The 17335-nt window shown below is 34.7% G+C and overlaps 1 protein-coding gene across 1 annotated transcript in view; it reads right to left on the bottom strand.

Annotated features, from left to right (window-relative positions):
• lap (phosphatidylinositol-binding clathrin assembly protein lap) overlaps positions 1–17335 on the bottom strand; it is a 144196-nt gene that overhangs the window by 74105 nt on the left and 52756 nt on the right. Inside the window, exons 9-11 of the mRNA XM_089105819.1 lie at positions 10726–10767; positions 7290–7396; positions 2429–2609 (exon numbers count right to left, since the gene is read on the bottom strand). Coding sequence (XP_088961945.1) covers positions 2429–2609; positions 7290–7396; positions 10726–10767 — 330 coding nt within the window. The remainder of the gene's footprint in view (positions 1–2428; positions 2610–7289; positions 7397–10725; positions 10768–17335) is intronic.

Raw genomic sequence — 17335 nt, 5'->3', positions numbered from 1 at the left:
ACACACGTGTTTTCAATTTTACCTGAAAAAATCACCATGTAAGTATAAAAAAGATGACAGATGATGACATGGTCATGACATATTTTATGACTACTTTATTTCAATTCGAAAGTAAAAGCCACATGAACATGATTACCAGGGAGTGCTACCAGGTTTTAGTGTCAAGAACAACCCCCACACATTTTTATTTTTTATCTAAAAAAATCAACTTATACAAGTAGCAGGACCAGAAAAAAAAACTACTTTAAAGAGTTGATTTTTTTTTTAAAGATCCTCCTTGGTTAATTGAAACTATTTTTGTTGTTGAATGTTCGATTGCAAACAGGAATCTGGATTGTCGAAAGGATTCTAAAAGCTTTAAAAGTACTCAAGAATGGCCATAGGATATAGCCAAAACTAGGCTGAGATTAGCTGCTTAAATTTTCATTTAAATATTGGCTTAAGAACTGCCGTAGTATTCAGCCAAAATTTTACTGATTTTACCTACTTAATTTACATTTTCAATTTTGGCTTAAGAATGGCGGTAAGAATCAGCCAATATTTAGCTGAAATTAGCTGCTCAATTTCACATTTTAATTCTGGCTTGAGAATGGTTATAGGATTCAGCCAAAATTCCACTGAGATTAGCTACTTAATTTAAATTTTCAATTTTGGCTTAATAATGGCGGTAGGAATCATCCAAAATTTAGCTGAAAGTAGCTGCTCAATTTCACATTTTAATTCTGGCTTGAGAATGGTTATAGGATAAAGCCAGAGTTCAGCAGAGATTAGCTGCTTAATTTAACAGTTTAATTCTTGCTTAAGAATAGCCATAGGATTCAGCCAACTTTCAGCTGAGATTAACTAAATAATTTAACATTTTAATTTGAGTTTAAGAATGGCCGTAGGTTTCAGCCAAGATTCAGCGGAGATTAGCAGCTTTGTCTCACATTTCAGTTCTGGCTTGAGAATGGTTACAGGATTCAGCCAGAATTCAGCAGAGATTATCTGCTTAGTTTAACGGTTTAATTCAGGCTAAAGAATGGTCATAAGATTTAGCCAAATTTGAGCGGAGATTAACTTCTTAATTCAACATTCCAGCTCTGACTTAAGAGTGGCCATAGGAATCAGCCAAAATTCAGCTTTTAATCAGCTAATCAAATCAGCAAAAATCAGCAGTGTAATTCGATGAAACAACAACAAGGCAGGACAGATCAAGTCTCTGATTTTTGAATTTTTGAATTTCTGTTTTTGAATTAATAGATTATAATTATTACTAGATTACTAGAATTACAAGGTTATAATATTTTCTGATCTTTTGAATTACTAGATGCAGTTATGAGAAAGACTTGATCCGTCCTGCCTTGTTTGTGTTGCTTTGTGACAATTAAAGGTTGAATATTAGAGGCTTTAAAATGTGAGTTTCTTTTCGTTTCTGCACAGAGTTTATGTTTTTCCCCCTTTCTGAATGTTTTGTTCATATTAGGTTGGTTGGTTATTTATCATTTACTTTTTTCCCATTGACAAAGGCTTCTGGAAGTGAAGCCGAAATAATAAAACTTTGATTACTATTATTGAAAAATCCTGTTGTTAATTATACCTTGTCTTATTAAAAATAATACGCGTTTTTCATATTTTCATTCCGGTTTAGTCCTATTGAAAATAATGAAGGGAACTGCTATCAAAATATCCAATTCCGGTCCATTTAGAAGAAAAAGGACCTTGAAAATTCACCACCCATGCTCACAAAAATTCCTATAAATTTCCCTTTCAAATTATTGCATGGCCTATTGTGTAGCCCTATGGCCTGGACCTATTGTTGTCTTCTGCAGCATCAACGCCCATCATTAAAAATAATGAAAGGAATTACTACAGAATGATTCAATTAATTGTCCAATTTAATTCAATTTAATAACAGGGTTTATTCAAGAAAACAAACAACAGCAAAAAACGCAAAAAGAATGCTGGAAAAGACGAAAACGCTAAAAAAAAAGTAATAGAACAGGAAAACGAAAACGAAACGAAAACGCTAAAAAAGTAATAGAACAGGAAAATTAATCCTCCCTAAGCTTTGGCTTGCTTGGAGTAACCTCTTAAACATAGGAATAAAACTTAAAAAACAGAAAAGAAAGAGAAAAAATCTGCCCTTCCAACAGCCCTTCCAAACAGCCCTTCCAAAAAGTCGCAACAGCCCTTCCAAACAACAACTCATTCTACCTATCAACAAACTCCAAAACAAACCTGTTTCCATCCAACAAAAAGTAAACAATTTATTTCCTTTTTTGGCGGGAACCTTAGAGCGAATGAAATTCGATTTATCTATTTTTCAAAAATCATTTAACCGGAAACTGTTTTAAGATCTCTATGGAAATCACAAACATTTGCCGACTTTTTCAAAAAATTCGGGCTAATTCCGGATTTACGTTGAGTAAAGACCATGAAAACTCACCCTGAACATTTCCATTGCTGCTTCTTCTTCAGCTATAACTTTCCTTTTAGTTGTTTCGTCTAGAGCTACTCCATTTCCATTGGCGCTTAAAAAATCACGTGATGAATTACTATTAGTTGCAGCATTGCCAAATGATGAACTAGTTGAATCAAAGGTTCCAATAGCAGTAGATATTGTACTCCTTCAAAAATAAAAAGCAGCATGCAGGGGACAAAATAAAAAGCCAACAAAAAAAAGATAGCAAAAAAAACATAGTAATAACTCGCATCACAAAAGAAAGTCAGGAAAAATTGATGAAAAATAATATTTGAAGAGAAATTACAATACTGAGAAACAAAATCGGTACTTGATTAAAATACATAAAATGGGGAAAAGCCTGAAGCAGCGTGGGTTTTTCTAAATGTTTTCTTCCTTAAATCGACCTCGTTTCTATGCAGAACAATCTAAATCATTATAAAAGGGCAAAAAAGCAAAAAACAAAGATGGAAACAATCCTTAGTAAACTACAGTTGCTACTATCAATACACATCTTAGGCTTGGAGGGAGGGGGGGGGGTCTATCAACTTTATTCTTGAAAAGAAGATCTACCCGCCATTGCAAAATAATATAAGCTCGTCATAACGAGAATTTCAATGTTAAAGAATGTCAAATGACAAGACTATCAAATGGACGTAGAATCAATATCAATATCTTAGTATATGATAAGATATTATTGATATATCTTGAATATCAGTTTATATCTTGAAATATATTATATCTTGATATATATTGAATATCAATATGATATTCAATATCAATATCAATTTCAATATCTTGAATAAAAAGTAAAATTAAAAGTGTGCTAAAGACTAAATAGAGATAGCAAAGTTCAAGTTAAAAAGTATAAAAGGCAAACTTCGACTTAAAATTCGTTATTCGGTATAACGTTGATCACGTCATTCGGTATAGCGTAAATTCGGTAAAAAATTGACTTATGAATCCGGTAAAAATAACGCATTGAAATCATAGCTTCTAGGACCGTACTGTCAAAAAAATAAATTAATAGAAATTAAACATGTTCGAACAAAAGTAATCTATTTGAAATATAGAAAAGCTTAACTTAGATTGAATGGGACCCCTCGTTTAGAACTTTAGCTTACTGAGATCGAATTTTAAGCTATAGACATGCAGCGCAGTAGACATTAATTTATTTTTTGTATTTGGTAATATAACGTAGTAATATTGTCTGATCTCAACTCCAGGCAGAAAAATGATTACATAGCTTAAACGATGCCAAGTGTCGCCAAGCGCTAGTGTTGATAATTCTTAATTTTTCAGCGCCATCTATTAAATGAAACTATAGATGTCACTTGTAATTCCCTCAAGCTTCTTTTCAGCCTCTTAATTATTTAGCTTATCATACTTTTAGCTTCCCAAGGTTTATCAAGCTTCTCAATTATTAAATACTTAGCTTTGAAGACAAGCTTTTGGCATATAAAATAAGAAGCTTTAAGGCATCGATAAAACAAAATTTGCGGTAAAATTTAAATTTGAAACTGTCAGTAAATCAATATCTCTTTTAACTTCAAGGAAAAAATAGAGCTTAAAATTCTCTAAAAAAAGGTACCTCGAGAAAAAGTGGCCTTCCTTTTTGTGAAAACAATTTGTTTTTGAAAAATACATTCTTTTTTGGCAGCCACAGAGAAATAACACATTAAGACTTTCTTACTCTAAAAACTTTGCCTAGACAAAGCAGGGGCGGATCCAGGATTTTTTTTAGGGGGGGGGGCACAAAATAGGTTAATTCGATAAGCTTGCGTCAGAAACAAGTTTATTTAACACAAACTTGCGTTAATTAAGTAAATTACACTACTTTAGGCTAGTTAGGGGGGGGGGGCTCCCCTCATCCCCCCTCTCGGGATCCACCACTGAGACAAAGCCATTTCCAATTATCAACTGTAAGGAACGCTTCCTTAACTAGAAAAGTAGTTATCGAAAACTGTCTCTAAAAATTACCCGTTTACTAAATCGTTCTAATTATTTGTCAACGACGTCTAATTAATGAGAAACTAGCAGTACATTCCAGGTTCGACAAAAGTTAACTATATTGAATAAAAATTAAATTTTTCGTTCTAGGTGAGAGCGAAACAGCTGGAACGGTCAAAAAATTAAGTTCATTAAGTACCTTTTAAATTAAGTACCTAGTATCTTTAGCGTTATCTTCTGCGAAATCATCATCAAATTGGAAAAAATTGAGGTAAATGGCCAAAGCGCTCATATTTTTCATGTTTTATTCATTACACATTAAAATTACTCATATTTTAATGATCATTATAATTCACATCAATGCAATAGTTAATGAACCGTACCAGGCTTGCAGTTAATTCGCATTAAACTTGAAGTAGATGGGAATTAAATTGTAATTTTCATCGGGAACACTCTAGAAGTTTCTTAGAAAAATAAACGTATTCTTAAAGGCTTATAAACCAGATACAGCTTATTTCCAGGGATTTAGGAAGAACAAAGATAACAAGTACATACAGTTGGGCTTTTAACGAGGCGTTTGGAAGGGAATTTTTCTTTTTTTTTTTTTTTTTTTTTTTTTATTATTTTTATTTTTTCTGAACTCTGAACTGACTTCTGAGCCGACAAAATTCACATAGCAAAGTTTCCAGGAGTTCTAAATTACTAGTAGCTAATGTGGTACTTGTATGATATACGCCCTATCTAATTTTCTTCTAATCTGTTTCTCTGACTCTCAATTCTAATGAAATATACCAAATTAAGATAAAAATATAACACTTTAGAAACAAATTTGGGCTATATATTTGCCCCCTCCCCCTATTGTGCAAATATATAGCCAAAATAATATAGTTTCAATCTATTCTGTCACTTCTCTTTGACTTGTCTCATGCTAAGCTGAAAAAAGTAATAAAAAAAAACGGTTCTATAATGCGTCAATGAATGAACAACTTGAGCGGTAGGGCATTTATCATACAAGGACCGATAATTTACTAATTACATAGTGACTAGCAAATATACTAATAAACGCAAGTATTAGGCTAATTTACGTAGTGAATACAAGTAGCCATTGCTTCTAATATCCCCAACTTCCCAAAAAGAAAATTGGGTTCTCCGAAATTTCCCAAGAAGTTTCCAAAAACATTACCAAAAACACGTCAATCGAACTCACAGAATATACCACAGTTTATATAATTATCCAGTAAGCCTATCGCAGATCATTTCTGGTCTTCGTTCTCGGTGCGAACAAAAAGCTCCTCCCACTTCTTTCTTCACTTATGGATCAGTGTGTTTGCGTCTATCAATGAGAAATTGTTATAAAGTGCATTATTCGTAATAGCGGGTTTCCACTTGTTTCCGATTGTTTCGCGTCTGACTTGTCTACCCGTGAAAAGATCTGATGCCGCTTATGTTTCTATCTGCAAAAACGTTCTCCGGACCACTCGCACCCCGGTCCGGGTTTTTATAATGGGTGAGATAGGGAATGATCATACTGGATAATTATATAAACTGTGGAATATACATAGCTTAATAGAGTTATTTTTTCGAGTATTGAAATGGAAGAAAAGGGAGGAGGCAGTTTGATTATTGAGCTCAGTATTGAGATTATTGAGCTATTTCCTTTTGCCCTATTCTTCTTATATTAGTGTTGATCAACCATTTCCAGAGGTCAAAAGAAACTTGTTACTCAACTTTTGAAGCTAGATACGAAAAAGTACATTTTTACAAAAGAGACAACTTAAATAGCTACAAAATATTACTACTTAAGTAGCTATTATATAACTACTTAAGTAGCTATTATATAACTACTTAATATAAAATATAACTACTTAATATAAAATATAACTACTTAATATAAAATATAACTACTTAATATAAAATATAACTACTTAATATAAAATATAACTACTTAATATAAAATATAACTACTTAATATAAAATATAACTACTTAATATAAAATATAACTACTTAATATAAAATATAACTACTTAATATAAAATATAACTACTTAATATAAAATATAACTACTTAATATAAAATATAACTACTTAATATAAAATATAACTACTTAATATAAAATATAACTACTTAATATAAAATATAACTACTTAATATAAAATATAACTACTTAATATAAAATATAACTACTTAATATAAAATATAACTACTTAATATAAAATATAACTACTTAATATAAAATATAACTACTTAATATAAAATATAACTACTTAATATAAAATATAACTACTTAATATAAAATATAACTACTTAATATAAAATATAACTACTTAATATAAAATATAACTACTACAAATATAACTACTTAAATAAAACATCTCTAAACATGAAAATTGCGCTAAATTTGAAAACCACGTACAACATCGCTGAGCTGCAACGTACCAAGGTCTGCAACGTTTTCAGCGTTCGAAATAAAAAATAACGTCATTAGGTTACAAAGACTAGCGTCATGAAACACCATGGACCCTTACCTAGGAAAAACCACTTTCCGGGCAAACTTTCTATGATATTCTGAAGAAAGTAAAGGGACCAGGGGAAATCAGATCAGAGCTAAATTCCTGAAAATTCTTAGGAGCTGCATTACACAAAGCTCAACAACTTTAAAATAATAGAGAAAGTTTGTCCAGAAAGCGACGGTTTAATTTACTTGGACCATCAAACACGTAGATAAATCGAAAGGGGCAAAAGATTAGCTATCCCCTGGTTAGATTAGCATTTGTTACACATAACTGGGGGATTTGGGGTTATATCCTGAGGAGTTGGAGGTTATACCTGGGGGAGGTAGGGTTGCCCGATGGGAAACACTTGTGCTACTGAAAAACTTTTCGATTAGTTCCTTACCTGGAAGCCTGAGACTGGGGTGGAACAGGAGGCCCTTCTTTGCCTGGCTTTTTCCCTTCCAAAGCTGCTAAATGAGCTTCGAGAGCATCGAGGAGGCTTCCTGGAGCCTATAATAAAACAGCTAACTTTCAAAGATAAATTAAAACTTTTCTTGGTATTGTGTTTCTAACAAAATAAAATTCTAATAAAAATTTAGGCACTTAAAACAGGAAAAGCCCTTCTGAATCCTTCTGTATTTTTGAAAATAAAAACTTCAAAGAACAATTAGCGTCGATATTTTAATACGTTGTGTGTGCAAGTTGTGGGGGGGTGGGATTCTTTAATCCTACATTCAATAAATCACTGAAATTACTTATGTAATTTCTTGAGTTCAATAAGCAATTGCAACTATTGAGGTAGGTTCGATAGCGCTTATTAAACTAATTATTAGCTTATTATGGACAGAGCTCAATAGGCTGGAATTCCCTCTTTTTTTTCTAGATAGAAATTTCTTGGTGCAATTATCAATCAGGATAAATTTTAAAAAAATTCCTAACCTTTCTTAAATGGCTCTATGGACCTGCAATCTCTTTAAATCTTAGGTTTTAGAATAAATAAAACCCTTTAAATGGGTTTTTCATTTCTTATTTCAATTAAATTTTTTGGTACAACAGAAACACCTTTGGCGTACTGAGAGAGAAAGTCAGATCACTATACTTTGACGATTTCTTCCAGTTTTCAAATCACTCAAGTAAAATTAATATTGCCGTTCAAACGGCGTCCAATACAACATAATAATTGCGTTTATTCAATTAGTAATTGTAATTAATTACAATAGGCTATATTGAACGCGGGGGGAGTGAACTGTAACATGAAATACAGTAGTAAATTATGAATTAAGCAGTGATAAGTTGTCCTTTTAGTGTGTGTTCCTTGCAAGACATTAAAAAATACATCTTTTTTGTAGTCTTTTTGTACCTTCCCCCCTCCCTCGAACAAAAATCCTGGATACGCCCTTGATCTAGGGATAACTTTTGTTTCTTTCATTTTTTAAGATGAGAAAAGATATTTTCCAAAATATTGGAGCCTATGTTGGCGCAATATCGCACTATACAATATAATAAAACGCTTTAAAATATTTGCGTCTAATTTACTATGTAACACTATACAATGTGATATTCTTACAATTATGCATATAGCATTAACTTGGTTTTTCAATAGTTAAAAATAATTGTTTGAATTTAGTTTTTCTATAATCAAAAATAATTGTCTCCATTATTTAAAATAATAGTCTTCAGTACAAATTAAATCATCAATCATACTCTAGGAAAATTCGTTCATAACCAAGGATTTTATTAACATCGTAAAATAAAGCTACCTTAAGTATAAATCTTAGCATCAAAAGTGACGCATCATATATACAAAAAAAGCCACCTCTCTGTTCGCTTTGTTTGTCACCTTGAATAACGTAATTTTTTGAATTGAACTTAACATCCTGGTAACAGGCGGGATTGAACCAGGGAACACTTGCTCAAGAGCTACAATCTGCATTCACTACGCCATCTGATTATCAAAAAGGAAAGAAACCCAGGTTGACTAGTAAAGAATATTGCAACCATGTTTTCTAGCCCCGAAGTCCAGAAAGAAGATAACCATCGGTACACACACCGATAATCTATTCCAGTGTGGGCTATTCCAGGGTGGCAATGAATTCGATAGAGAAATATGGTAAAAGTCGTAAAAATATAAGAATTTTGGGAAGACGCTAACCCTATAAACGTAAGAGAATAAAATATTGCCGTATTATTCCATTGGATGTTATTCCGAATGCTGTGATTGGTCTCGTTATTACCGGAATGGATTTATTCAATAAAAACAAACAGCGGTGGAAACTAACAAGGAATATACATGGCTGGTTTTGATTATAATGTGCCAGCCCCCCCCCCCCAAGGGAAAAGGTTTAGGTTCTTCACTGCTTATTATTCAGCTGCTTCTGTCGCGCCAAACCTTCATGTAATGTCCCACTACACTCCCTTTTGGTTAATTGCCACAAAAAACGTGAAAATTCTAAGATGTTAAATTGGCATTCACAAGGTTTATATATGCAGTTGCGGTTTACAGTTGCAATTACATGCAGTTGCTTTTATATGCGGTTGCAGTTGTATGCACTTGCAGTTATATGCAGTTGCAGTTTCATTTTTTGAGAAATTTGACAATCAACTGTATCAACTGCTTACGGGTTCGTAACCATTTAACTATCAACTATGTCAGCCACACATCTCCCGCTAAACTTATCCTCAACCAACTTCAATCAACAAGCAGATTGATTTTCTTCGACCTGCTCAAACCGCAACCACAAAACAACCGCACCCATACAAGATGTCTAGAATGCAACCGCAACCACAACCACAAACCGCAACCACACCGCAACCAAAACCGCAACCACAAAACAACCGCACCTATACAAGATGTCTAGAATGCAACCGCAACCACAACCACAAACCGCAACCACACCGCAACTACAAAACAACCGCACCTATACAAGATGCCTAGAATGCAACCGCAACCACAACCACAACCACAAACCGCAACCACACCGCAACCAAAACCGCAACCACAAAACAACCGCACCTATACAAGATGTCTAGAATGCAACCACAACCACAAACCGCAACCAAAACCGCAACCACAAAACAACCGCACCTATACAAGATGTCTAGAATGTAACCGCAACCACAACCACACCGCAACCAAAACCGCAACCACAAAACAACCGCACCTATACAAGATGTCTAGAATGCAACCGCAACCACAACCACAAACCGCAACCACACCGCAACCAAAACCGCAACCACAAAACAACCGCACCTATACAAGATGTCTACGACAAGGCGAGTTTTCTACAGTCATTCAACTAATAAAAGGGAAAACGCATTTAAATGACATCACGTAATATACTGCTAACAAAAAAGCAAAGTAAATAAAAAATATCGTCGCTGTTAAACTTAAAGGACGTATCTGACACTTTCATGAGATAAATGGACGTATCTGACACTTCTGAGATAATTGACAAAAATTACTTGCTAAGCTGTTATTCAAGGAAAGATCAGCATGGTAATGTAGACCAGAAGGATTTAAGTATGACTGAGCATAATCCTCCCTTTGAATAAAGTGGTCTCTGGCGTTTAAAACGGGTCTCGGTAATTATTTCAGAACCTTGAAAATGTCGGGTACGATCTAACAGCGACGATATAGAAAAAATAAAATAAGGAAAGAAAAAATAGGAAAAATATCCATAACCCACCTTAGCCAAATCTGGAATGAGATCCCCACCGACACCGACTAGCTAAAACAAAAGAAACTAAAGAAAATAATGCAGATCTGAAAAAAGTGCAAAATAAAAAGGAGAAGCATGCAACAAAATCTCAAAAGTGCATTTACGCTCAATATGTTTTACCTTCTTCAAATCAGGAATTTCACTCTTGTCCAGACCGACAGTCTATGAAAAAGAAATCATTATTAATAGTATCGTCAAACGATAAAAACATAGCCAAACAAAAAGACCAGGACAATATCAGCCATATACAAAGGTATCCACAAGGAAGTGTAGCCCCCCCCCCCCATAGAATATCAATATTACATAATTCGTGCAAAGTTTTGTAAAATACAGATAATTTTATGTTGTCATTTTTGTAAAAAAAAAAAGAAAAAAAACTAGAATATTAGCCCTCCCCTAGAAAATTTCTCCAGGCGGACGCCTCCCCAAACACACTATCTGGGGAAATTTCTGGGTGCGAATTTAGGGAGAGGGAACTATCAATTGAAAACGAGACAATGCGGTTTTTCAAGTTGAAAAAAAAAGAAAATTTCCTTAAATATCGAACCTCCCTCTGGAAAATCTTTTCCGGCGTACACCAGCCGAAAAAACTTAAGGAGAAGGAGACTAGAATTTTATTTTAAAAATTTCTATCACAGCATGGTTGCCGAACTTGAAATTTTCGTCAAAAAAGCACAGGGGATGGGAGTCAGTTTTGGGACTTTTGGGATTTTATACGGGACGGTCTGTTGCGGGCAAGATGGTAGGGTTCGGGGATGATGGAACGTAATCGGGGAACAGACAGGGTCTTGGTACCGAAACGAAGGCACAGGAGGTTCCTTCTCTCGGCCAACGTGGTGAGCTTGAACTTACCTAGTAGATAATGATATGAAACCTTCCCTTCACCATTTATGATTCTAAGTGCTCGTTTTTGGACATTTTCAATCTTATAGATATGCCCTGAAGAAAGACCGAAATGCCCCACTGGACGAGCAAACTCAAGAATTGGACGGATAAAAGAACAATAAAGTTGGAGAAGATCCTTACGGGGGGGGGGGGGAAGAAAATTTTATCAAAAGTTTTAGAAGGGAAACCGAAGGGGTATCTTGTTTGAGGATGTTTTGAACATGGACGTCCCACTTCAAGTCAGCAGTAATTGTCACCCTAAGTAGTTTAAAAACTTGGTAAGAGGTACGCCTTTAGTATACGGTACCTGCCGGAAGCAAAAATTAGACAATACTACTAAACGGAGTAGTAGATCCTTGTCAAATCAGATCCCATGAATATGTCACAAACTTCAAGCTAATAGATAATTAAGGTCAGCACTGATAAAGTTACTATCTGTAGTTTCACACAGAACGAATTACTACCATAGGCCATATTTGCGAGTTGTATTAATAGGCGACTTCAGTTACAGTTATGATCGCACAAGATTGTCTCTTCCAAGTCTGTTGCTTCTGTTTATAAAAAAAAAAACTAACATCAATTTACATTATTGTTGCTGCTGGGCTGAAAAATTCCCCAAAGAATTGACACGTTTCATGGTAATATTGGAGTTTTTAAACCCAATCATTGCTTGACAATATTGCTTTTGTTAGTAAAGAAAAATCTGACATTAATTGACATCGTTGTTGCTGCTGTGCTGAAAAATTCCCAAAGGAATTGACACGTTCCACGGTAAAAATTAGAGTTTTTAGACCCAATCATTGCTTGACAATACAATATTGCTTTTGTTAATAAAGAAAAATCCGACATAAATTTACATGATTGTTGCTGCTGTACTGAAAAATTCCCCAAAGAATTGACACGTTTCATGGTAAAATTGGAGTTCTTAAACCAAATCTTTGCTTGACAATGCAATATTGCTTTTTTTAGTAAAGAAAAATCTGACATTAATTGACATCTTTGTTGCTGCTGTGCTGAAAAATTCCCCAAAGAATTGACACGTTCAATGCTAAAATTGGAGTTCTGCGGAAAAATTCCCCAAACAATTGACAGGTGCCATGGTAAAATTTAAATGATTGAGTTTTTAAACCCAAAAATTGCTTGATAATGGAAAGTTGCTCGTGTTAATAAAGAAAAATCTGAAATTAATTTACATGATTGTTGCTACTTTGCTGAAAAAATTCCTAAACAATTGACTAGTTCCCTGATAAAAGCGAAGTTTTTAAACCCAATAATTGTTTAAAAGGCTATTAAATTACCATAACAAGCGAAAATTACGTATTCATGTTTCAACAAAGAGCTAGGCTTTAACAGAAATATATCTTTTTTATCTGATATCAGTAGCACCCCCCCCCCCAAAAAAAAACTCGTAATTTATGTACGATGCTTAAAAATGCAACAACTTAATTGGGATAAAAGTTACCCCCCCCCCCCCCCAGCCCAGATTGGGCCTGAATTAATTAAAAAAAGAAGACCTCAATCTTTTGGTTTTTTAGAGAATGGCATAAATAGAAGCTTCATAACAGGATGGACAAGGGCGTATCTAGAATTTTTTCGGGGGGGGGGGGTTACAAAAAATTTCAAATATATCAAAATTTGCTAATATGCATTTTATTACGAATTTATGAGAGGAAAAGAATTTCGGAGGGGGAGGGGCTTTCAAAGCCGGCTACTCCTACCCACACTAGATATGGTCTTGAGGATGGGATACAATAGAGTCTCGGTTGTTTTAAGAGAGCTGTCAACAAGATACGGAGCTTGTACGCTTTATTAAAAATTTAGTAAACACCAGTGAGATTGCGACTATAAAAGGGGTTGGTTCAGATAGCCATGACATACGAAGAAATAGTTTCTATGGTGTGTTAAATTTGTAATACGCTATTTCAGTTTTGCTGTATGGTATGAAACGACTTTATGGCAATTATCTTCATTTAGTGTTAGTTGTTTTTGTTTTTCTTCTTGTAGCCGCGCCCCAAGGGACTTACTCATCTAACAACTTCTATCTACATATCTAGAGACTATACCAAGGGACTTCTATCTACATATCTATATAATTGTTAATGCAAAGCGTCGGCTTACTAAAGATCCGACGCTTACATGAAATACATGAGAGTATCTCATGCATTTTTCCCCTACCTCATGTAGGTAGGGTCGGCCTCATGATTGGTTGCTCCTAATCATAGCATATTGAAGAGGGGAGGGGGGATTTAACAGCAAATTAAATTTCTAGTGCTCCTTATAAGGGACAATACAAACCAGCGGGCAGCCAATCGTCCCTTAATCGAAACAGTCAAAAAGCTGGCATATGCTTCAAGGAGACACGATCTACTACTACTACTACCAACAACAACTCACTGCAGCACCAAGCCACCTGAGGCCAACAAAGCTACGCATGCTCCTTCTCCATCCCAATCTATTCAAAGCCTCTCTCTTTGCACCCTCCCAAGAAGTTCCCAATTACCTAAAAGCTTTACTTACGCCATTCGGAGACGACCTACTTTTCATTTGACCCAAGATGGATGGCCGACAAGGACGATCTTTGATAATCTGTCATTCTTCATCCGCAGAACGTGTCCTAACCATATCAACCCTTGTCTCTTATAGCCCTTGAAAGGGGGATTGAACTATATTTTTCATATGACTTACTGTTAGAGATACGGTCAGTCATCCGCACGCAATTTCTCTGGAAAACCTCTTTCTTACAAATCTTCCTTCATTTCACGGAGTGCCCACGCTTCAGAACCATACATAACCACTGTCATCACAGTAGCTTCCAATATTCTAATCTTGGTTTGCAGACTTATCTTCCTATTTTCCAAACTTTTTTCAACAGTGAAAAGAGAACCTGGGTCTTGGCTATTCTACTTTTAACATCTACACTGCACCCATCGTCTTTACTAATAATACTACCTAGGCAAGTTAGGCTGTCCATTTGATAGATCTTCTCGTTATCCGGCATCACCTTGACAGTGATGCCTTAGCCGGCATTACTTGATAGATCTTCTCGTTACCCGGCATCACGTTGACAGTGATGCCTTAGCAGGCATTACTTGATAGATCTTCTCGTTATCCGGCATCACGTTGACAGTGATGCCTAAGCCGGCATTACTTGATAGATCTTCTCGTTACCCGGCATCACCTCTTCACCTTCCCTTAGTCCCCCCTTAACTACTTAGTCTTCGTAACATTAATTTTCAAACCTATTCTTGCAACCTGAACTCTCAAAACCTCAAAAAATTAATTCATTGTGCTAACATTTTCATTTAAGAGACCTAATAGAGCAGCCCTTTCGGCAAAATTATACAAATATTCCATGGAAGCGTAATTTTCATTTTGATATGCGATATTTGGCAATATTCTTAATGTGGTATTCAGGTTAATTTCAATAGTGTTGCTTATTTGTTGAGTCATTGCCCATGGGGATTAGATTACAACATTTTTATTGAAATAAATATATATATAATCATGAAAAACAGCAAACATGCAAAGTGGTATACTTAAGCGCTGCAAATTAAACACAGAAAAAACGAAAGTCACCTTAACCAACTTATTAAACAAAAAGAGAACTGAAACTATTCCCGTATAGTTTTGAATACTTATATATATTTAAATTAAAAAAAATTATAGATTTTTTAAGCCGTACTAGCCAAGTGGTTAGCACGCTAGACATAAAACATTTGTCCGTGAGGACAGGGGTTCGAGTCCTAGTGCCACTGGTTATGTTTTTGTCCGAAAAACTTCCTTTATTATTTATATTTTCCTTTATTAAAGAATGTACGCTGGATTGGTGCGCTGGATTTAGGATTCTTTGCTCGAGAGGGCGAGGGTTCGAATCCTAGTGTATCCATTTATTTGGTTTGGGACGGGGGTCAGTGGCGTGACTCTGTAAGCTCAGTCAGAGCCAACCCAGCTTTAAATGGGTACCTGGATAAATCTGGGGAAGGTAAACAGGAAGGGTATAAAAAGCACACAATAGGTGGTCCCCAGCCACCCCATTACATTTTCTGGTTGAAGGACCAAGAAACGGAGATCAGTACCACCGGTAGGTGGTGCTGTCTCCGGTAGGTTGATCTCCGGTAGCACAACCGGTAGGTTGTAAAGTTCAATGCCCTATTCTTTACCTTTTTACCCTATGGATTTAACTTTCAGAGTTTTTCAGCAACCTATGAGACAATCGTTTTACAAAATGATCCCGGATTTTAGCTGGAACAAGTTCCAGATTCTCGGTAACTGGTAACCTGATAACGGTCATTATGGTTACGAGGATTCTGTGCTAAATAAATATTTCTATATACAGTATCATAGTAAAACAAAGAATAGTAGAGAATAAAAGAATAGCATTAGCGAGGAATAGCAATGGAGGAATGGAGGAATGGAGTGAAGTTGAGTAGTATGATAGTAAAATATAGTACTTAAACAAGGAATAGTGGGAAATCATGAGTCAGCTTAAAACAATAACGAAGTAAAATAACAATAACAATCTACCTAATTACTTACAAAAATAGTAAACCTCATTTTATTAATTCAAAACTTATCTTCCGGTACTTAGTGTCGGGAAGGATATAACCCAGGAAAAGAACAATATTAGATGAAAAGACTATATTATGGCTATAGCCTATACTATGGCTATACTATGACTACACTATGGCTATAAAACCCAGAAAAATAACAATATTAGATTAAAATACTATACTAAGGAAATAGCATATACTATGGCTATAGTATGACTACACTATGGCTATAAAAAACAGAAAAAGAACAATATTAGATGAAAATACTATACTACGGCAATAGCATATGCTATGGCTATACAATGACTATACTATGGCTATAAAACCCAGAAAAATAACAATATTAGATGAAAAGACTATACTATGGCTATAGCCTATACTATGGCTATACTATGACTATACTATGTCTATAAAACCCAGAAAAAGAACAATATTAGATGAAAAGACTATACTATGGCTATAGCCTATACTATGGCTATACTATGACTATACTATGGCTATAAAACCCAGAAAAAGAACAATATTAGATGAAAAGACTATACTACGGCTATAGCATATGCTATGGCTATACAATGACTACACTATGGCTATAAAACACAGAAAAAGAACAATATGAGATGAAAAGACTATACTATGGCTATACTATGACTATACTATGGCTATAAAACCCAGAAAAAGAACAATATTAGATGAAAAAACTGTACTATGGCTATAGCCTATACTATGGTTATACTATGACTACACTATGGCTATAAAACCCAGAAAAAGAACAATATTAGATGAAAAGATTATACTATGGCTATAGCCTATACTATGGCTATATTATGGCTATAAAACCCAGAAAAAGAACAATATTAGATGAAAAGATTATACTATGGCTATAGCCTAAACTATGGCTATAAAACCAAGAAAACTAGATGAAGACTATACTATGGCTATACCTATTCACATGGGATTTGCAAAGGACGCCTGACCCCTAAATACTAGTCCAATGAACCCTCCCCTTAGAAAAAAATGACGTTTTACAGAATTGCGAAAAATCGACATTTTGTTCTAATCCTAACCTCGGAAAAAACAATCTTACAGCCACTTCCCACCCCCCTCATGCTCAGACTCATCAGCATATATGCAAATTATACTTGGGTCGAATGTTTGGATATGCAAAACTTGGAGAGATTCCGAATCGAATAACCCAAGGTGAAGTATCCAACTATATACTTTTGCGACAAACTGATTTCAAGAATATATTTAAAACAGATTCTTTTTTAGAGTTGTTTATCGCAGCACAATCCACT

This window comes from Artemia sp. Qi Xiang Cuo, chromosome 20 (genome assembly GCF_049724085.1).
Source record: "Artemia sp. Qi Xiang Cuo chromosome 20, ASM4972408v1, whole genome shotgun sequence".
Taxonomy (NCBI): domain Eukaryota; kingdom Metazoa; phylum Arthropoda; class Branchiopoda; order Anostraca; family Artemiidae; genus Artemia; species Artemia sp. Qi Xiang Cuo.
Note: the sequence above shows the minus strand (reverse complement) of the source record. Positions and strands in the feature narration are given on the sequence as shown.